This window comes from Rhagoletis zephyria, unplaced genomic scaffold, assembly GCF_001687245.7.
Source record: "Rhagoletis zephyria isolate East Lansing unplaced genomic scaffold, Rhagoletis_zephyria_1.1 Rzeph_scaffold_02016, whole genome shotgun sequence".
In the NCBI taxonomy this organism is placed as follows: Eukaryota; Metazoa; Arthropoda; class Insecta; order Diptera; family Tephritidae; genus Rhagoletis; species Rhagoletis zephyria.
Window position 1 is genome coordinate 29,250 of NW_016159100.1, and position 20,875 is coordinate 50,124.

The 20,875-nt window shown below is 38.1% G+C and overlaps 3 protein-coding genes across 6 annotated transcripts; 2 read left to right on the forward strand and 1 right to left on the reverse strand.

Annotated features, from left to right (window-relative positions):
- Window positions 1-467: 467 nt before the first annotated feature.
- Window positions 468-5,677, reverse strand: LOC108365840 (zinc finger protein 598). Its single transcript, XM_017620025.1, has 8 exons — window positions 5,171-5,677; window positions 4,939-5,084; window positions 4,572-4,880; window positions 4,253-4,507; window positions 3,930-4,162; window positions 2,776-3,863; window positions 1,311-1,508; window positions 468-1,247 (listed from the first exon to the last, which is right to left on the reverse strand). The coding sequence occupies exons 1-8, from the start codon at window positions 5,384-5,386 to the stop codon at window positions 1,017-1,019; spliced, it is 2,676 nt and encodes an 891-aa protein (XP_017475514.1). The 5' UTR covers window positions 5,387-5,677; the 3' UTR covers window positions 468-1,016.
- A 2,717-nt stretch (window positions 5,678-8,394) lies between these two features.
- Nurf-38 (Inorganic pyrophosphatase Nurf-38) lies at window positions 8,395-13,004 on the forward strand. Of its 3 annotated transcripts, none has more exons than XM_017620028.1 (7): window positions 8,399-8,742; window positions 9,482-9,561; window positions 10,059-10,097; window positions 10,229-10,624; window positions 10,687-10,838; window positions 10,921-11,030; window positions 12,808-13,004. In XM_017620028.1, the coding sequence occupies exons 1-7, from the start codon at window positions 8,463-8,465 to the stop codon at window positions 12,837-12,839; spliced, it is 1,089 nt and encodes a 362-aa protein (XP_017475517.1). In that variant the 5' UTR covers window positions 8,399-8,462; the 3' UTR covers window positions 12,840-13,004. The 3 variants fall into 3 exon arrangements, with proteins under 3 accessions (XP_017475518.1, XP_017475517.1, XP_017475515.1); XM_017620026.1 differs by lacking the exon at window positions 10,059-10,097 and adding an exon at window positions 9,742-10,012 and having other exon boundaries at window positions 8,405-8,742; window positions 9,482-9,600; window positions 10,500-10,624; XM_017620029.1 differs by lacking the exon at window positions 10,059-10,097 and having other exon boundaries at window positions 8,395-8,742; window positions 9,482-9,600.
- Window positions 13,005-16,260: 3,256 nt separating this feature from the next.
- Window positions 16,261-19,820, forward strand: Incenp (Inner centromere protein). 2 transcript variants are annotated; one of them, XM_017620030.1, is made up of 8 exons: window positions 16,261-16,623; window positions 16,692-16,836; window positions 16,899-17,468; window positions 17,529-17,686; window positions 17,742-18,490; window positions 18,559-18,682; window positions 18,754-19,426; window positions 19,495-19,820. In XM_017620030.1, the coding sequence occupies exons 1-8, from the start codon at window positions 16,555-16,557 to the stop codon at window positions 19,686-19,688; spliced, it is 2,682 nt and encodes an 893-aa protein (XP_017475519.1). In that variant the 5' UTR covers window positions 16,261-16,554; the 3' UTR covers window positions 19,689-19,820. The 2 variants fall into 2 exon arrangements, with proteins under 2 accessions (XP_017475519.1, XP_017475520.1); XM_017620031.1 differs by having other exon boundaries at window positions 16,902-17,468.
- Window positions 19,821-20,875: the final 1,055 nt, after the last annotated feature.

Sequence of the window (20,875 nt, forward strand, 5' to 3'; positions counted from 1 at the left end):
GATATAGTCAGTGATTTTACCTCAAGGCTACCTTGTTTACGAAGCGGAATGATTATATCGATTTTTCACATCTCAGGGAAGATCAGTGTAGACAATGCAATTTTCTGCACACTACCTTTAACATATCATATCATATCCTTATCTGATCTACATATCTTTGGCGGCCGCTGCGGTGTAGTGGTTTGCAGTGCGCACTACCATTCCACAGGGCCTACGTTCAAGCCCGGTTTCCGACCAATATCAAAAAACAGGCAATCAATGGCAAGTCCCCCGAGTGTATTCCTGCCATGAAAAACAGCTTCTCATAAAAATTCAATCGTCATTCAGAGTCGGCATAAAACTGTAGGTGCCTCCCCTTTGTGTGAAAACATCAAGGCGTATGCCACAAATCGGAGGAGAAGCTCGGCCAAATCCTAACATATAGGTAAGCGCCAATCTATTATTACATATGTATATGCATATTTTATTTGTTCTTAAGTAATCTCCACTCATTTTATTATATCGAGCTATTTTTTTTTACATTTTAACTATTTTACGTATGTACATGCATGTATGTATGTAGTATAGTGCAATTGCTTTAATCAAATTAAATTTCTACAGACATTAAAAATTAGAGGGGCTATTGCTTTAAATTACATTACATGTCTTTACCATAGTATTTTCGCTATGCATTTTAAACTACATAATTCAATACTTAGTTAATCACAAAAACTATTATTTTTTGTGCAATGATTTATCTCCAATCATTCTGATGATTTTTCAGTTGAATGCCATGCATTGGACCACACTGTCGATAGCTTAAGAGATTAATGTTGCACGAAAAAGAGCGCATAAATAGGAGCCCCGAGTGCTGTTATGCATGTTTGGTATCGTTGTTTTATTATTTAAAGTGATATAGCAAATTTAATGGAAATTCATAATGCACATATTGGCGTACTTTTGTTGATTGCAGCTTAAAATTGTGTGTCACATTTGATTTTGTTATATTCCACTATGTTAACTTAGCGACGTTTAAGCTACTTACGTTGATTTGTATTCGCAGCTGCAGCAGACTTGGCGAGACTGCTGCCATTGTCATTACCAAGCATAGGAAAGTTTTCTTTAACTTCATGCTGCTTTCGGTGGCTTTCCGCATCGCTGGGCAACAACACTTGTTTACATAACGCGCATACATCTAATTTCTGAACTTGTTTCCTCTTGTCAGGCGAAAGTTTGTTCAAGTATTGCGAGTGCACCAGACATAATTCCTGAAGAGAAAAATGCAATTACTACAACTGCTCCCTACGTTATAATTAATTTACAACGCTTACTTGTTGTTTATTAATGTCTGGTAAAAGCGTTAATAACTCAGGGAATATGTCATCAAATTTTTCCTTTAGTGCAGCCTGACAATGCTCGTAGTAAGGCAGGGTCTTGTAGACACCTTCCCTGAATTTTTGCGATATGTGTCGAAATTCTTCCATGGCTTCGGGCGACTTTAAGGCATCTTGAAAGTGGGAAACTAGTTTCTAGAATAATACAGTTTGAGATGCATTTAAATTAAATTTAATATTACATAGATATAATGGAGGATGTGCACTTAGGTTTATTAAAACCTGAAAACTAATCGTCTAGCGATAATAAAATAGTACAGAATATATTAGGGTATTTTCTAAAATTCCTGGTTTTAAGCTGCAATGCTGCCTAGCATCGGCGTAGCCAGAATGAAATTTAGGGGGGGGGGTTCGACCCTATTAAGCTGGCATTTCAGGGTACTATTTTATATATATATAAGCAAAATTTGAAAGTTAGGGGGGCTCGAGGACCCCCCTGCCCCTACCTGGCTACGCCCATGCTGCCTAGTTTATTCTTCAATACTTTCTCCAGCCTAGTTTATTCTTCAATATATACTCCACCTTTTACAAAAGATTTATGGAAGCCGCCAGAGACCGTNAGAGATTTTTCCTTTGACCATATTATCGCTATTGAACTGGGGTATGAGAATCTTGGTTTTGATTTTCTTCTCCAGTCTTCTTAAGATCACTGTATCTTTAATAATTTTCTTTTCGGTTGATGTTTTGAAAGGTATTACCGTTATCCCTCATCAAATTTTGTTGGAGACAAACCGGTTTCTCTTGTACGTCAGGCGATAAGTTTTGTCATTGGTGTAGGAATAGGCCCGTATATATACTCCACCTTTTACAAAAGATTTATGGAAGCCGCCAGAGACCGTTGAAGATGGATATGAAAGACATTCATTATCCGTCATCTAATAGAAAGCCGATACTGATGTGTGATGTCAATGTAAGACATAAGAGACTCTACCTCCTTACTCATGGGGCATTTTCCGTTGCGGACCTACCATCGCTCATCCCTTCCCGTATCGGGAAGCCAAATAATATGACTGTTTATGATTTTCTCAATCGCCTTAGGGATTTTGATAGAGTTTGATATATTTTGCCTAGTTTAGGAAAGAACTTGGCATGGGCTTACCGCCGAAGGTAAGATCGTGTCCTTCCTAGGAAAGCACCGATCACAAGTCGTCTACACTTAGCGATTTGTACTGCTTAAATGAAAGTATTATCTTCATTATCTAGGCACAAAAAGGTCAGGAAGACGTGTTGCTTTCATCCAGTCTTCCAAGGCCATTTGCGTTTCAACTGCTTATCTAGCTAAGCTCCTGCCCCTGCCCACCTATGGTGTAGAAGAAATCGCTCACAGAATTTCCCAAACCTGCTTGTCATGGTTTTTCGAACATATTTGCTGTAGATGGTAAGACGTGACATCAATTATTACCTGATTGCGAATGGCTGCATCTATTGGTTGTATATATGGATGTGTGCGCACAATGCTATATCGCTCTCCGAAGGAGTTGGTAAATGTTAAGTTGTTAGGTGATTTAGCTATAGAATTAACTGTTACGTCGGTTGATTGAAAACCAGGTGGTGGTTGCGCGCATACAGACTGATTGCCGAATCCAGGTGGCGGTCGCATTTGCAGAGAATCCTCTCTGCCATTGACAAGTGATAAAGGCGGAGATGTGGATCTATTACCACGTTTAGGTGATGCATTGCTGTTTTTATCTTTTCCCTTTCCATTCAACGTCTGCGGCTGGTTTTTATTTTCAATGGCAGATTTATCCTTTTTATCTTTAGATTTTTTCTCTTTTTTTGAGGCATTTTGTACCGTAGCAGCTGCGACTGCTATACTATTGCTTACAGCTGGTGATGTTAGTTTTTTATTCGTTGCATTAGCTGTTTGCTTCTGGTTTTCTTTTGGTAACACTGGTGCTGGTGCTACTTTAGCTTTGCGATTCTCCAATTCGCGTTGCTTTTTATCTGACTGCTTTGGCGCTTTTGCCCAATTATTAGGCAGTGCTTGTCCCGATCTTGAAGCTGTGCCACCACCCAGCGAGGGAAAGTCCTGTGATGTTAGTTTTGGCGCGTTCGCTTGCTCAGCAGCTTTGCGATTTTTTGCTTCGAGCTCTTCTTTTTGTACAGTTTGGATCTTCCGAAAGCTATTTGGATTAGCTACCGACACATAGTCATCAACTAGTGTGCGATGTTTGGCCGCCACATTTGATAACGGTATATGCGCACCTGATGGTAACATATCTTCATCGATTGGTGTACGGGATGCATTCTTTTTCGATTTACTCGACGAAGGTAAAGCTGGAAAGTCTAAGGTATTGGACTTCTTTGCAACAGCGCCACTATTGTGTGCTCCACTAGACGTTGGTCTATTGGATACATGAAGTACCATGGGGTCCGTATTTCCTCCGCCGCTACCTGTAGTACGACTACCAGCGCCGGTAGATACCGCAGGTGCTTTACGCAATACCGTGGATATAGGTGGTGCAGATTGATGTGACTGTGTGCTACTTTCTAAAAAAAAAATTATTCCAAAATGGTTATGTTGCTCAAAAAATGTCAACATATGCAGAAATTTACCTCCTCCACCACCGGCTCCTAAAGCTGGGAAGTTTTCTTTCGTACGAGCTAGACCGGAAGTAGCACCTCGTAGGCGTACAAACGGTGCTGGTACCAAGGACACACTGGGTCCTCCACTGCTTCCACCCAACAAAGGAAAATCTTCCTCATTACTCCTATCTATAGTTATTGAGCGCTGATGGGCGCCCTGAGAAGAAAAGGCCTGTGTAGCATCGGGGAAATTGTCCTCGGGGCTAGTTTGGACGGTCGAAGAACAATTTACAAAATTTTAGAAAGCATTTACAAAGTATGAAATATTAAAATAGCCTTTTTTTAATACTTACACACGCGAACGAACATTGGTAAGTCCACCATCAGCAAGGCCGGGACGTGCTGGTCGACCCAGTGTTATTTCTAATTGCACTGTGCGTGTTTTCTTGGACTCCTGTTTATTCAAATTTCTGCCATGAGCACTTGCGTAGTGAGCCTTATAATCAATTTCAGTGCGAAATGCGCCAATAAACTGTTCAGTAGCACACCGCCCTTCTTCACAAAGAAAGTGCCGTTCACGGAAATGGTTCGCTAAAGCATCATAGTCCCTTCAGAACACAAGAAAAAAATACGTTAATTCGCTAACTTTTAAAATATTTAAGTTTGTAATACCTATAGAAATCATTGGACTCATCATCACAAAAGTGGCAAAAGTAATGATCACGACGTTTATGTCGAAATAGCTCATCGCGGTCTAAGTAACGTTTCTTACAAAATTCACATAGCGGATGCCCCCGATGGGAGCGATTATCACGATCTCCCTTGGTGCGGTGTAAGCCAAGTTCCGCTTGTGTGTAGCAGCGACGTTCAAAGGTGAATATCTTCAAATGTTCAATACAAAGATCGCAGTAATGCAAATCGTGTTCTTTACGCACATGATATTCAAGATCACTAAATCTTCGAAAGGGTGGCACATTACATCTGCAAAAAAAGGATAAGTTCTTAGCGTTAGGTCCAAAAATCAAAATGAAGTACTAACTTAGGGCACGGATGGTCTAGTAAATTGAAGAAGGCCTGTTGGATCTTCGCTGAATAGAAACCGATTTTATACTTTTTGCTGTAGTAGCCGGAACGATTCTTAGCTTCAAGTTCCCGGTAGGGCAGCTTATCGTGCGTAAAAATTACCTGTGTTTAGGCAAAAATATACCGAAATTTGGATTGTAGTATCTAAGGCTATTATATACAAAACAGTATCAATCTTTTGTACTTACTTTGGACAGCACTTGCCGACAAATGGGGCACTCATTCTGCTCGCAAAGTACGCGCAAGCGGGTGGAGCACTCAAAACAGATAGGATGATCACATTCGCCAATAGAATAGATATCCACTTCTTTGCAACAAAGTACGCATGCATCATGTTCGTTATCCTCAGTTGAAGACTGCTTTCTTGCGGCTGCTTCATGGGAAGATTTGTCAATTTCGCTCATTTTGGACAGTTGTAATGCAACAGATGCTTGTTTGGAACGAGGGAAGGTATGCAAAATAGAATTTATGGGATCTTATGCGTTGGTAGTGAGAATCCTCCAAGAGTTTTACGTTTTTTTATAAATTCGCGTTCGCTTTTTACTAGTTGCAAGGAAAAATAAAAACCGTCCTGCCTAAAATCTTTAACTGATAGCAAAAGTATTATTTGCGATTAAAATTGGTATAAAATACGCAACAAAAACGCGACACGAAAAAGTTTTTAACTTTTGTAGTATGCGAAGTGACAGCGTGGATGACAGCTGGCATTGAAAAAAGTCATGTCAATTGAAAAACCACAGTATAGACAGTAGCCAACCTTTTTGGATTGTTGTTGTAGCTATATTCACCCTTGAGGAAGGCACTGGGTTATGTGCTGCTATATAATTACCTTCCTCAAGCTTTTCTTAGATTTCAGGATTGTGTACTGCATATTATTAATAAATAAATTTAAGCAGTTGACAAATGGTGATTTTATAAAAGAAAATTATAAATGGTCTTGAAAAACCAAACCAAAGAACGTAAATGTACAAAGAACGTAAATGTAGTAAAGAGGTAGTTTATAAAAGTCTTGCCTAGCGCATGAATTTAATTTACTTATATGGCCCTGTGCCAATCGGTAACTGTTTTATCCGTGGTGAGACGGGGTGGAAATATTTGCTATGGTGTACAAATAAATTGAATTTTGCTGTGCCAAAAGCAGAGTAAAATTTTGACAGTTGAAAAACCAAACAAACGCTCGTGAGAAAGCTTTATTTTTGTGTGTTGCTGAAATTCTTAAAATTTATATTTATTTTATAATTTGCAAGTAACGTACGCTTTTTTTATGCTGTTTCAGCTTTCATTTTCATGTTCACTCCTTATTACCGCCAAGCAATATTATGTGTATACATGGTTATAAGCTGTCAAAATTTTACCTAGCCCCATGAGCTAGGTAAAATTTTGACGTTCGTATTCACCACGAGAAGTGTCAAATTTTTACTTTGATCCGTCAAAATTTTCTATTTTCTATCAATTGGCACAGGGCCTATATGTATAAAATTATAAAACAAAGTAAATCTATGCACATGCGCACGCAAATTGTTAAATGCCGTCTGCAAATAAACAAAAAGAGCTGCGGCCATGTTTTTTTTAATTTTGTTTTATTATTTCTATCATCGATCACTTTTCCTCAACGTTCTTTATCGCCGTGAATTCATTTACGAAAGTGGATGTTAAAACCGACGCGAACTCCTCATCTCAACCTTTCAGACCTCACTCGCTGACTTTAGCGAGTTGTCGCTTCTTATACATTTACGTTCTTTGGTTGCGTTCGTGTATCTGTTAATTGTTCCAAGTTAACCAGGGCTCCAATCGAAAAATCCGGAAAACGATACGAAAGAAAAGTACGCGATACGTCAGGCAGTATAAACTAAATGGGACAAAGAGTACGTTCACGTATGTCATAATCCGAAAAATGAGTTTTTACGTGACGAGTAGTATGATATCGTATGTGACGATTCGAACCCGGAACTTTCAGGTTTTTTCCGTTCTCGAACACCACCTTGTATAAATTCACCTTGAATTGTGGTATGAAGCGCCGACCACAGTTTTAAAGTTTAAAGCCCTGTATGCAGCTCTCAAGAAAAAAACGGTCAAGAAAAAATGTCCATTATTTCGCGTGTGTGTCCAAGGAATTTTGACATTTTTGATACTTCATAGCCTGTTGCCTCACTCTTTCCTCAAGAAATAATGGAACGGGCATATATTTCTGTTGCAAACCTGGGTTGCCTTGTGCTCTTTTTTCACAAAAAATTTTAGAAAACCGTAGTAGGAAGCGTAGCAAATTCCTAACCGTATCAGTGGCAATATTTGTGTGGGCTTGATATAAGCTTCGAAAACGTATTTTTGCCGGATTTAATCGCTTTAAAAATTTAGAAAATAGGCTAGTTTATATCCAAACACATAATTACAAATATTTTAACAGGAAGCAGCTCAATTTTTGCTTTTATATTAAAATAATAATGATGTTGTAGCCACGAAGTTTTCGTGCAAATGAAAATGTAGCTGTCAAACTACCAAATTGCCGGCAATAGATGGCAAGATATAAGCTCTGATATATATTGCTCTCGAAGAGCAATGAGCGGTCTCCATTGGCAAATTATATTCTGACATATGTATCAAGATATAAACTTTATCCTGTGGAGACGGGCAGTTAAGGAAATTTGACTCAAGAAAATTTCTTAGCCATTTCTTGTACGTAATTTTATATGGAGTTTTTGCTTTTCTTGAGAGCTGCATACAGGCCTTAAAAATTTAAACGAACGCACCCATTGTGTGAAAAACATAAGGGCTGCTTATACGTAGCACCTTAATTATTGCACGTAAATTCCAACGACTTGTAAAATATGAATAGAACAAAATGAAAATAACCAGTACTATAACACCTTCTATAAATATCTGAAATAACAATGAATAATTCATATAGGCTGCGTTTCTTTATACATTCCGGATAATCCAATTTCACACCCGGAATAAACAGAATGCGTTTGAAATATACGTCAACATATCATCAGCAACGTTCNAAAAACCATAAGGGCTGCTTATACGTAGCACCTTAATTATTGCACGTAAATTCCAACGATGTTCCCATAATTTAACATGCAAAACAAAAACAAGTTGAGAAAAATTGTTTTTGTTTTGCTTTATAATTTTTGGGAATATTTGTTCACGNTCAGCCTTTAAATATTCAGCCCTATCGCCAATTTCATTTGAATAAATTGTTCCCATAATTTAACATGCAAAACAAAAACAAGTTGGGAAAAATTGTTTTTGTTTTGCTTTATAATTTTTGGGAATATTTGTTCACGTGAAATTCGCAATAGGGCCTATTATTAAATAATAAGTTATTTTAATTCAGTAGCGTCCAACTATGGTGAATTTCTACTTAGAATTTGCCGATGACAACAACCCAATACCGCAGTTGCGCCAACTTTATTGACGGCATTGTAGTTCCAATTAGATTTGAACGCCGTGCTTTTTGACTAGCCGAATTAAACTGCAATGCCAAGTTGTTCATCGACATTCACAAAATTTTTGCTAATCGGGCGAAGTGCGCACGTGTTGGGGCGATTAACGTTGACGTCGGCGTCTCTAAAATTTGCAGCTATAGAAAATACAAATCGTTTATACAATTTTCAAAAGCGTTTGATTTCGCAATCAGCGAAATACCTGCAAATTTCGAACGCGAATATTAGAAAGCAACTGAAAGGCTATAAGATGACTGAGTACACAATTGTGGAGAAGGGAGCACCCAACTCGACTAACTACAGCATTTACCTGAGTAAGTGCATATGGGACATATGTACATACATAAGTATGTAGAAAACGTTGCATATCAATCAACTTATTGCAATTATTTGACCTTTGAATGTTAAAAGTAGTAATTTGTTCTCGGTTTGTGTAGTTATATAATGTAAATCTTGATAAGCCGGTTGATGTTGTATGTATCTGAACGTATGATCCATAGTGCCTAATCGCGAACTTCTGCAGGGAGTTTTTTAGTTTCGAGTTGTGTCGTTATTGCAGAGGATCATCCACATTTACATTTATGTATACCTAATAAACAAAAAAAATGTCAGTGGGTCAATAAGTAAAACAAAAAAAAAACTAAAAAATCATAAGTCGTAGGTAAAACCATGATACAAAAAAAAACTACAGCCACAACTGAAAGCGGACTTTGATTTATTCGCTTTTTGTTTCCCGACGATAAAATCAACTTTATTTGATAGAAATGCTAGTGAAATAAAAAAAAAAATACGTTATCAGCGTTTACTAATAAAATAGTTTCCAGTTAAAGATGAATCTCATTTAAAACAAGTAGAAATCTAGAACATGTAGCGAATGTGTGCATAGTGCTTAGGGACACAGATTATGATCTTTAAAAATAAGGTAGGTAGACAATTTAATTTTAAATTATTTACCTATATTGGCCTATGCTAGACATTTTCGATAGATATTGTATAAAGCAGTAACTTTTCTCATCAGAATAATTGATTTTCAATCAATTTCTCACATATTAGAGAATCAGACTGGAGCAATCGTTTCGCCATTGCACGACATTCCACTATATGCCGATGAAAAGAAGACTGTCCTAAATATGGTGGTTGAAATCCCACGTTGGACAAACGCTAAGATGGAGGTAATTAATGGATGGAGGATTAATTGATACTATTGTATGTATTGTTATGTCTAATTACTTTTTGTAAGCAGTTATGTTTATTATTGTCAGCTATAAATTGATTCGTGCATTGCATGTATCGTCTTTTGCAATTAATTATAGATTAGCACAAACACACCATTGAATCCTATTAAGCAGGACGTTAAAAAGGGCAAACTGCGTTTTGTAGCTAATTGCTTCCCACATAAAGGTTACATTTGGAACTATGGCGCATTCCCACAAACTTGGGAAAATCCCGGACATATCGAACCATCCACTGGTTGTAAAGGTGATAACGATCCAATTGATGTATTGGAAATCGGTTATCGTGTTGCTAACCGTGGTGAAGTGATTCAGGTTAAGGTACTAGGCACAGTTGCTCTAATCGACGAAGGCGAAACAGATTGGAAANCGATGAAAAGAAGACTGTCCTAAATATGGTGGTTGAAATCCCACGTTGGACAAACGCTAAGATGGAGGTAATTAATGGATGTAGGATTAATTGATACTATTGTATGTCTAATTACTTTTTGTAAGCAGTTATGTTTATTATTGTCAGCTATAAATTGATTCGTGCATTGCATGTATCGTCTTTTGCAATTAATTATAGATTAGCACAAACACACCATTGAATCCTATTAAGCAGGACGTTAAAAAGGGCAAACTGCGTTTTGTAGCTAATTGCTTCCCACATAAAGGTTACATTTGGAACTATGGCGCATTCCCACAAACTTGGGAAAATCCCGGACATATCGAACCATCCACTGGTTGTAAAGGTGATAACGATCCAATTGATGTATTGGAAATCGGTTATCGTGTTGCTAACCGTGGTGAAGTGATTCAGGTTAAGGTACTAGGCACAGTTGCTCTAATCGACGAAGGCGAAACAGATTGGAAAATAATTACTATTGATGTCAACGATCCTTTGGCAGAAAAGATGAATGACATTGGTGATGTCGACAAATATTTTCCAGGCTTATTGCGTGCTACTGTGGAATGGTTCAAAGTAGGCGATCGTAATATTTATGCACAAATATTTGCTCGCTCATTCTTTTTATTTCCATGTAGATCTATAAGATTCCTGATGGTAAACCCGAAAACAAATTCGCTTTCAATGGGGATGCCAAATGCGCTGCTTTTGCTAATAATATTATAGAGGAAACAAACAAATTCTGGAAGGGTTTGATTACTAAGGAGTTAGAAGGTGGTGAAATTTCGATGTAAGTCACTACTATATTTGCATTTCATTCTTATTGCAAGAAAAATCCATATTATTGAATTGCACATATTTTTAATTGATAGCACTAACACCACAAACGCAGACACACCTGGTTTCATTAAAAACGAAGAAGCTGAGCAAATTTTGGCTTCTGCGGCAGATGGGGGTGAACCTGAAGAGCTGTCAGATACAGGTAAGATTGCTTATATCAAATCACATTTGTAAACTATGAGCAAATCTATCTGGGCCTAACTAGTTCCTATTGCACTACTGTAAAAATTAATCAAAACTGAGCTTACCATCTCTATTGCGCAACTATTACTGTAAATATTTCTACTGACTTTGTTTTTGTTGTAAATTTTTAACTAAAGTTTGGTCTTCTGTTTATTAGTTTTTGAAAATGTTATTTTCTTGATTCGTTTGCAATCATATTTGTCGTGTATATCGATGTGTAGAAACATTTACCCTAAAAAATCACAACTGTACATAAGTAAAGCGCTTACGAAAACGTTTATCAAACTATTAAAAATGAGCCAAAATACGTAAAAAGTCCTATGATAATAAACATTCATCATCATTCATCATTAAGTTGCACGATCGTTTAAGGTAAGGTTTAACCTCTTATACCCCCTTTGTGTTCTCCGCTATTGAATTCTATAAACTAAATTTTCACACAGGTGGGCATCAGCTTGCCCGCGGACAAAGCTCTTTCAAGTTTTCTATACTACTAAGGGCCGGTTTCTCAATGTCTGGTGATCACTTCCTCACAGCTAAACATGCAGCTTCTTTGCGTAAACCGTAAATTAGGCTAAATTGTACGACTCGAAAACATTGGCATTGTCTACTGTCGTTAACAGTGGCTACACACGACGAACATATCCGCGCACATGCGCGGCTTGCGGGTCATGTTCGTCGTTTGTAGGGCGGTTTGCGAGCATGCTCGCCAAAAATCAAAAAATTTTGATTTTCAGCGAGCATGCTCGTCGTTTGTAGCGTGGTTTGCGAGCATCGCATTGGAAACAAAAACAACAACCTCATTTTGTGTGGATGCTTGCAGTGTGCACATCGCGGATAAATGCATCCAAGCCATGTGCGTTAATTGAATTTTTGATAATTGAGGCTAAATTACTATATGTATATGTATGTACATACATATAAGTAAAATATAAATAAATTTAAGTGACACATACATAAAAAACCCTAAATCATAAGTATTTCAATTGCATCATCCGCGTCTTTTCTTTCCATGTTTACGCTTTGAGTACAAAATCACTTATGAGCCGCTCGCCGTCTGTAGCAAACGACAGCGAGCATGTTGGCGCACATGTGCGCGGATATGTTCGTCGTGTGTAGCCACTGTTAGGTTTAACCCCTTAGGGCCGGTTGTTGAATGTCCGGTTAACACAAATCAGAGGTATAAGCACCGGTTAAATACAAACACTCACATGTTATATGCATGTTATCGAAAACGTCGATAATTGTGTTTAACTGGGAGGTGACGATAATGAAACATTGAACAACCGGCCCTTAATCCCCTTTATGTTCGCCGCTACTGAATTCAATTAACTGTCAGTTTTAACACAGGTTGGTATCAACTTGTCTGCGGGTAAAGCTCTTTCAAGCTTTCTATACTAAGGCCCGGTTGTTCAATGTCTGGTTATCACTACCATTACACTATCGACGACGTAACATGTGATCGATAAAGCAGTAGTTGTGCTTAACCGGAGCTTCTACCTCCGATTTGTGCTAACAGACATTGAACAACCGGCCCTAAATTGTGAAAAGTTTGTTGCTAGGTTAATGTCGCCAACATGTTGCAAGCTTTTTAACAGCGTGAACAGAGTACTATTTGTGGAGGAAACGTTGTGGAAATCACACTTATGTACATATTTCACGAAAAAAAAATTGTATATACATTTTTACAGTATTTATTTTTGGCTTTAAAAAAAAATTATGTTTTTTCGTTACAGTCGATAGATGGCATTTCGTCCACTTGAAGTAATAACAATAATCTGTAAGACGGCGTGAAACTTATCATACGCCCTGGTTTTGCCTTTAAATAAAATGGTCTGAACATGAAATATACATATGTACATATTTATGGGAAAATTAAATGCATGAAAACTAATAAACTCCAGGGGATAAAACGAAACTATTTTTCAAAACATACGCTTTTGTTGCATGAACGAAAGACACAAGATCACGCCTTCCCGAAAGAAAGAAAAAAGTTATTTTCTAGCTGTTGAAATCTCGACGCCATCTTTGTTGTAAGAAGTAAACAACGAAGAGAACAAAAAAAACGCGTAATTGTTGAACACATGAATAATCATTTTTATTATGCGAATTCTTCTTTAAAGTGTGTTTGCATTGTTCAACTTTGCGTTCAACTCAGCGCAGGGTTGCACGAAAAAAAAGTTGAATGGCTAAAAATATCAAAATATAAAAAAATATCAAAATATTCGCCATCAAAAGGTGTTTGCATTGTTCAACTTTGCATTCAACTTTTGGTTGAATGGCCTTTCAACTAATCGCTTTCAACAAAGTTGGTCGCCAGCCAACATTTAGCCATTCAACCTTTTTTTCGTGCAACCCTGCGTTGAGTTGAACGCAATTGTTGAACGCAAAGTTGAATAATGCAAACACTGCTTTACCTTTAGTCTGTTCCAATAGCAGTCCGGTTTACAGGATTTAGTCAGAACTTACAGGAAGTCGTTCCTATTGACATAAAACCTGTAAGTGGGAACACATTTGAGAGAGTAACTGAGCAACTGTTCCTAGTCAGAAGTTACAGGATTTAGTCCGGAGTTTCTTTTCCTGTAAGTTCATGAAAAGTGTCAAACGATCAGCTGATTTGCATGTGCAAGCAAAAACTAACAGCGGTGAAAGCAAAGTACCTTATATTTGTAAAAAAATGGAAGTAAACAACGAAATGTTTGAATATGTATAGATTTTAATAATTAGTGATATTTAGCAAATCAGTGTTATACAAATGACATGTAAACAAACCGACTGACCTTTTTACAGGAAATAATTAGTCTGTTCCAATAGCAGTCCGGTTTACAGGTAGTCAGCTTAAGAAGTGTTCTATTGCTAAACTTATGAACATTCAAGGAAGTCGTTCCTATTGACATAAAACCTGTAAGTGGGAACACATTTCAGAGAGTAACTGAGCAACTGTTCCTAGTCAGAAGTTACAGGATTTAGTCCGGAGTTTTTTTCCTGTAAGTTCATGAAAAGTGTCAAACGATCAGCTGATTTGCATGTGCAAGCAAAAACAAACAGCGGTGAAAGCAAAGTACCTTATATTTGTAAAAAAAATGGAAGTAAACAACGAGATGTTTGAATATGTATAGATTTTAATAATTATTTTAGTGATATTTAGCGAAATCAGTGTTGTACAAATGACATGTAAACAAACCGACTGAAGTTTTTACAGGAAATAGTGCTTTTTGCGTTCCTATGCACTTCTGCATCTGTTCTCCTTTTACTCTCATTTGAGAGAGGTTCACTTTTTCTTCAACGTTCTAAACAAGCGCTGACCCGCTTTGCAAACATTTTTTCTCCGACCAAATTTCCGACCAAATCAAACAACGGGCCAAAAAAAATTTTTTCGTTTTTACAAAAACCAACTCAAATATATTTTATTTTTAACAATTCACAGTTTCTTAAATACATAAGAAATATGTATATGCAGTTGTGCATATGCACATAGTATATGAGATCAATGTATATATGTACCTATAGTCTTTCGCATTGTAGCAAATCACATTGTTTCATTAACATAGAAATTCATAGAAAAATAACACTTAAATGCATGTACGTACGAATTAGAAAAATTGCTTGTTTAAAACAACCATTAATTCAAAAGGAATAAAAAGTTATCACAAACTAATTCAAATCTTTTTTAACTGTCCATACATAGTGGGGACTTTTTATATTGACGAGCTCTTTACATAGCATGATGCTATTAATAGTACTTAATTCTAGTCGATTACGCAATTTAGTTTTAATAAGAGAAAGTGTCGAAAACTTCCGTCCAGCCGCGGCAGAACTGTGCGGAAGTGAAAGTAAATTAAAAATGAAATTAGACAATTCGGGAAAGCTTGTTTGGTTGAGACCATTTTTTAATAAGCTCACCTTCATCCAAAATGAATCCAAATCCATATCAGCAGAAAGATTTACATCACTCAACCTTAACAAATTCCACTAACTGGTAATTTGGTCAGGGTCGCAATTTACTAATTCACTGAAGTGAAGTATCAAAGGGAGTATCTGCAAATCTTCCTCTGACAAGACTTTGGCCGGGGTAATCATTTGCAAAAGTTTAATATCCTCGCGGTTAAAATCAAACCGGATATTAATTTGGTTTAAAAGCTCGATGTAGAACGAAAGTACATTTCCCTTTACTTCAATCATATCATCTTCACTTAATTGTTTTTTTATATACATCTCTGCTTTAGTTCCTATGCGCAAGCAACACAAAATGCGAATCCATCCTTTTCTTGTAGCCAATCGAATGATTGTAGCCACTCGGCCCTAAATTTTCGTTTAGAATTTCGGCACTGATTTGATTCATCACTACGAAAAAATAAAGTTAAACAAGAAAAACAACAATCGAATAAAGCGCCAATTTCGTGTACAGGTTATCATGAAATAAGGAAATATGCCGCGAAAATACCCTTGCAAACGCCACTGGACTTATTTCACTTTAACAAAATTACCTGCACAATTATTAAAAATCTTAAAGCAAAATGTTAAATTGAACTCTTTATTAATATGTACATATATACATGCATATATTTAAGGTAACTTACTTATCCATTGCCACAATTTTACCCGTGCCTGATTTAAAAAGATGTTCATTTGCAGAGATGTGCAAAACTCGACTTTAACATTGTCTTATCGCACTATTTTAATCGAGTTGTGCGCTGTGTTTATAATAGGTCGGTTTCACACTAGAACATTTCTGCCACCAGAACAACTCTGTTTGTTGGCGATGGGGTGAGGAAAAGTTTGTCAAAAAGTTGTTCCAGCTTCTACCTCGCATTAAAGTGGCAGTTCTCATTCTAGTGTGAAACCGTTAATATTTGTGAACACAAACTTGGAGCTGTGTTTCATTAACACTACAGTAATTTTATATATACATATACATACGAAAAATATTGCAAATTTGTAGGCACAGAATAAATTTTGTGCACTAAAAAATATTCATATTACAAAACCGGCCAAAATTTGTTCTAGCCGCCCAACCGGCCAAAGTGAATTAATCCGACCAGATTTGGCCGGAAACGCCCAAGTTCGGCAACACTGGTTCTAAACAAACGCCCAGCTGACAAACCCGCTTTCGCAAACTTTTTTCTCAAAACCAGTTACTAATACAACGTCGCGTTCTTACGTGATCTTGTATTTTTGGTTCATGGGTCATGCGACTACGGGTTAAAACTGCCAATTTTCTAACACTAGATGCCGCGTATGTCGATTGGGTTGGCAGCACTGTCTCTTGGATTCCATAGCGGGCGTCTGTTAACGGATTTGAAAATTGTGTGCGTTCTGTGTCATTGATGGCAGATGTTTGTGTGAATTTGCTGCAGTTTTGTTTTGTAGAGTAATTGAAATAATTGTGAAATATTGAGAGAAATAATTGAAAGATTGGGAATAATTGCATTTTAAAGTGCTATTTAATCTAAGACAAGCTGGTTTGCAGGACAAAGAACGAAATGGAAGAATTATTAAAAATAGTTGAGGCTAGTGAAGAATATTGCGATGAGCTACATCAGCTGAAAGAGGTAGCGCCGCAGCATTTACATTTTAATAAAATTATGTATACTAGTTTTTATTTGCGGTCTAATTTAAGAAATTCATGCAAGACTTGCGAGCAAAGCTTAGTGGACAGAAGTTGCCGGTTACCGAATCGAGCAACTTGGGTCAGCTGCCTACCGTGACACCGCAACAAACAAAGAAGCGCATAAAGCGGTTATCCGACTTAAATGAAAGTGATAGTAAGTTTAAAATTGTTTGTATTGGATAAGGTTTCATGTACTTAAGTTTCAAATTCTTCAAGCAGCCGAATCTATTCCTGAAAAAATTTCGCCCTCTCGCAATTCGGCACGTACAAGTAATTCTAAACTTCTGGCCACGGCTGTTGCCATGGAAGCAGAAATTGATGACGATGCCATTCATCAAACTCCACAAATTAATCCCACAGCAGCCCCAAGTAGCGCCAAAGTTCCGCATACGGAGCCAACTGAGGTTCAATTAATGCCTCCACCGCCGGCGCCTCTTGCGCCTGCGCCGAGTGATATATTGCAAACAAGTTGCATTGAAACTTCATTTGTAAGGCCACAACGTGCTGCCAAATTAAAATCAGAGAAGAACTTAAAGGAACCGAAACTTAACAATAAATTACGTCGTCCGAGCAGTTGCGATACCCCTAGGGTAAAATTAGAGCATGAAGAACGTCCTTCACAAATGCATCAAGTTGATGATGACGCATCAGCAACTAACAGGGATAGTACCAAGTCTACTGCGAGCGAGAGATCTGAGGATTCGGTGGTAGCCATACCAACTAAAGCTCCATCTGTGGTGGAAATAAATTCAGAAGATGAGCAATCAAACGAAAAAGGGTCAGAGCGTGAGTAACCTAAACGTAGGGTCTTATTTTGACTTTTAGGCTAACTAATATTTAATATAGGCAATTCTGTGGAGGATGGTAAAGTGCGGAGCCTGCGGATCAAGATTAAACGGGAAAAGAGCAGCCTGGGTAATACAGAAAAAAATGCGGATTCTTCTCCCCCATCGTCCACTATAGAGTCATCCGTTAGTACTCAGCTAATTGTACCTCTGCCAAAGGTAAAGATAAATTTTGTAAAAAAAATTTATTATGTCAACATGAAATGCCATTTAGGTTGCCGTAAAATCTGAAACTGGAAGTGACGATTCGACAATTGCATCCACTACCATCTCTGTAAATACAACTTCAACTGCAGGCAATACCAGGCGTCGTAAGAAGAAAGATGCACTGCCTAAACCTATAAAAGTCGAACGGTTTAGCGATATTGAGGATAATACTCGTACCCGTAAGGGGCGCAAGCAAAACCGTGGCTCTGGCGGTTCTGTTTATGAGGATGCCGTTGACCATCCACTCACAACAGGGGAAGCTACAAATACGCCACCAACTCGAGTATCACCGGTTCCAGCCCACATTGCCTCTGCTGCAGGCATAAATGAGACAGTAAATAATCGTACACAACCTGATAAAACCGGGGTCGTAGGCAGTGATGCTACTTTCTGTGCAAATGCGGCACAAACTACTTTCCAAGTGGATCCTGCTCAGACCACTTTTGTTGTGGACAATCAAAATGCAAACGTGACAGTTACATTGAACAAAAAGTCTGGTGGAAATGGCGCACCGGTAGGCGACACCACGTACAATTTGCCTACTAGCGGAGCGAACAACTCAACTGCTTCTTCCCATCATTCAATGGAGACTGCAAAAGACACTACAAATCCACAGCCAGATAGTCTAATAACAGAAGATGAGTCGTTTGAACCAGATAAACCGAAGAGTAAGTTAGCAACTTTGCCAAAACCTGGGCCAGCTTCGACTAAATCCAAAATGTTCAAAATGCCAACGCGAACAAATGAGTTATTCAAGTAAGTTCAGATGAATACTGCAGAATTGGTGATTTTCGGTTTAATTAAATTGTATATATTTTTTTTAGCCCACTTGTCCAAAGCCCGGTAAAGAAAAAGGTGGAAGCTTTTGAAAATGCGGCAATTGCTGCTCATAATACGGAGGTCACTAGTACGGGTCGTCCAAAGCGTACTAAGGAAAACGCCGCTCCGGTAAAAAAAGCGAAGAAATTTATAAGTTAATATATCTTTGTAACCTTTGTTCTTTCCAATTTTCATTTTAGTCAAATTTAGTTACACCCATAATTGGAAAGATTGCTTCAGCGCCAGCGCTTGGTCGTTTCCTAACACCAACGCAATCTTCAAATTTAACAGGATCTTTGGTAAAGGTTAAGAAAGTGCCAAGCAGTGCATCCAAGGCTATGGCGCATCCAAAAGCTATAGCTAGCGTCAAAGCTGTTTCTGGTACGACTGCCAGTAGAGCATTATCCCGTGAAAATAGCGCGGAAGATTTCCGCAAAGGTTTGCATAACCTGGCTGAAGAGCGCAAGAAACAACGCGAACAGAAGCATCTGATAGCAGCACAGCAACGCGAGGCTAAAGAACGTGAGCGTGCTGAACGTGCTGCTAAATTAGTTAAGGAACGTGAGGAGAAGCGGCTCAAGAAGCAACAAGAGGTTGAACAAAAGAAACAAGCACTCGAGGATATTCAGCGTGTTTTGCGCCAGCAAGAGGAAGCTGCCAAATTGAAGGCAGCCAAAGCAAAGGCTGAACAAGAACGAGAACTGTTGCAGCAAATGAAGCAGCAAAATTCTCGCGCTGCTGCTGGTAAAATGCTCCCACCACCACCGAAAATGCAAGCGAAATACACATTTGAAATGTTACATGAAGATGATTCGACTGATGAAGAGGAAAAGACTTCGTACAAACGCCCACCGCCACCAAATTGGAGCCGAAGTAAGTTTAATATTCAATAATTCTCCCGCTTAAGGTTTATTTATCTGGCTTTTTTTCTGTTCGAATAGGTCACGTACGTGGTGCCGCGATTCGTATGCAACAATATTGGCCTACTAAAATAATTGACAGCTTCTTCTCTGTGCAGCCAATGTCACCCGATTTGCGTTCAATCTTTCCAAATATAAGTTCGCATCATTTGAAGCGTAACTCCAGCGTATTGTGGACAACACCACCGCGCTACTCTGAGCTGCCAAAACACTGAAATCGTGCTTGAAAGTAAAAGGAAGCATTCATTTTTTTTTGAATTTCACGTTTGATACAATGATATGTTTATTAATTTGAGATTAAATTTAAATTGTAGAACAAGCAGCAGTAGCTACTTGCTCAAATTATACACCTATCGTTTGTAATTGTTGGTTAATACCCATGCGCTTATTGGGCATGCTTTGGCATATACATTTAAAAATAAACATATATCGATTTAGTGGTTTCGTTCACCTACACATGTACTTCAGACTATCATACATATTTTGCATTTTTTATAAATAAAATTTTAAATAAAATATTTAATCACAAGCGCAGAATTGCGCAAATCACTAAAGTATCACGTTCGTTAAGGAGTTTTTGCATCACTTCTTCGCCCGCGGTCGCCTGCTTCTCAATTACCCCTTCATGTACGGCCGGACATTACATACAGTTACAGAAAGTCCTTTACAACATCAAAGTTTTAACAATCAACAGTGACGAGTGACTCGGACCAAAATAACCCAACTTCGCTCTGGCTACTGCAGCAGGTTGAACGCCTACCTGAGCAGACTAGATGCGAATGTGCCTAATGAGTGCCCGGTATGCGCAGATACAGAAGCTACACGCTTCTTGGGTCTCCCGTTGGTTTAGCTTGACGACAATGACTGAGAGACTAGCCCATCTGGGCGGGGTTGTTTGTTGTAGCCGCTACAACATCAAAACCAACAACAACGAGTGATCTAAAACATGGGGCTCCTTTTTTCGCAGGGTCGTACTTTGTCTTGGCCTTGTTTCACGCGGCTCGACCCCCTTTAACTTTCTCTAAGGTTGAGGAAGCGGTGGTAACGGCCCAACGAGGTCAATGGCATCAGCAAACGTCAGTAACATACCCCAGTAAAATAATTATATGTGCAATATGGTTTTCCCCATTTTAGCTCTATGAAAGAAGAGTAAAACCTTTTTCTGTATGCGATTTTAATAGCCTTTAGTTTATAAGTATTTTCATATGTGGGGTTGCCAGATTTTTCTTGCGCGAAATCAGTACTTTAGGCTTTTTCTTGCTATAAAAGTCAGTACTTTTCAGTACAATTTTATTCAAAGCAAACTTATGAATGTGAGTAACAGAAAATACCATGATAAAAACATAGTAAGGTAGAACCGCTGAGAGTCACTTTTAAAATTCTTGACGTTTCCAAACAATTT

What these genes read in the sequence shown, in the direction of transcription:
- Incenp (XM_017620030.1), top strand. Translation starts at nt 16,555, where the DNA reads ATGGAAGAATTATTAAAAATAGTTGAGGCTAGTGAAGAATATTGCGAT. An exon ending in CGACTTAAATGAAAGTGATA is followed by an intron (nt 16,837 to 16,898) that starts GTAAGTTTAAAA and finishes AAATTCTTCAAG; the next exon opens with CAGCCGAATCTATTCCTGAA. An exon ending in AAACGAAAAAGGGTCAGAGC is followed by an intron (nt 17,469 to 17,528) that starts GTGAGTAACCTA and finishes TATTTAATATAG; the next exon opens with GCAATTCTGTGGAGGATGGT.
- Nurf-38 (XM_017620029.1), top strand. Translation starts at nt 8,463, where the DNA reads ATGCCAAGTTGTTCATCGACATTCACAAAATTTTTGCTAATCGGGCGA. An exon ending in TAACTACAGCATTTACCTGA is followed by an intron (nt 8,743 to 9,481) that starts GTAAGTGCATAT and finishes CTCACATATTAG; the next exon opens with AGAATCAGACTGGAGCAATC. An exon ending in GAAGGTGGTGAAATTTCGAT is followed by an intron (nt 10,839 to 10,920) that starts GTAAGTCACTAC and finishes TTTAATTGATAG; the next exon opens with CACTAACACCACAAACGCAG.
- LOC108365840 (XM_017620025.1), bottom strand. Translation starts at nt 5,386, where the DNA reads ATGAGCGAAATTGACAAATCTTCCCATGAAGCAGCCGCAAGAAAGCAG. An exon ending in CTAGACCATCCGTGCCCTAA is followed by an intron (nt 4,881 to 4,938) that starts GTTAGTACTTCA and finishes CTTTTTTTGCAG; the next exon opens with ATGTAATGTGCCACCCTTTC. An exon ending in ATGCAGCCATTCGCAATCAG is followed by an intron (nt 1,509 to 2,775) that starts GTAATAATTGAT and finishes GTATTATTCTAG; the next exon opens with AAACTAGTTTCCCACTTTCA.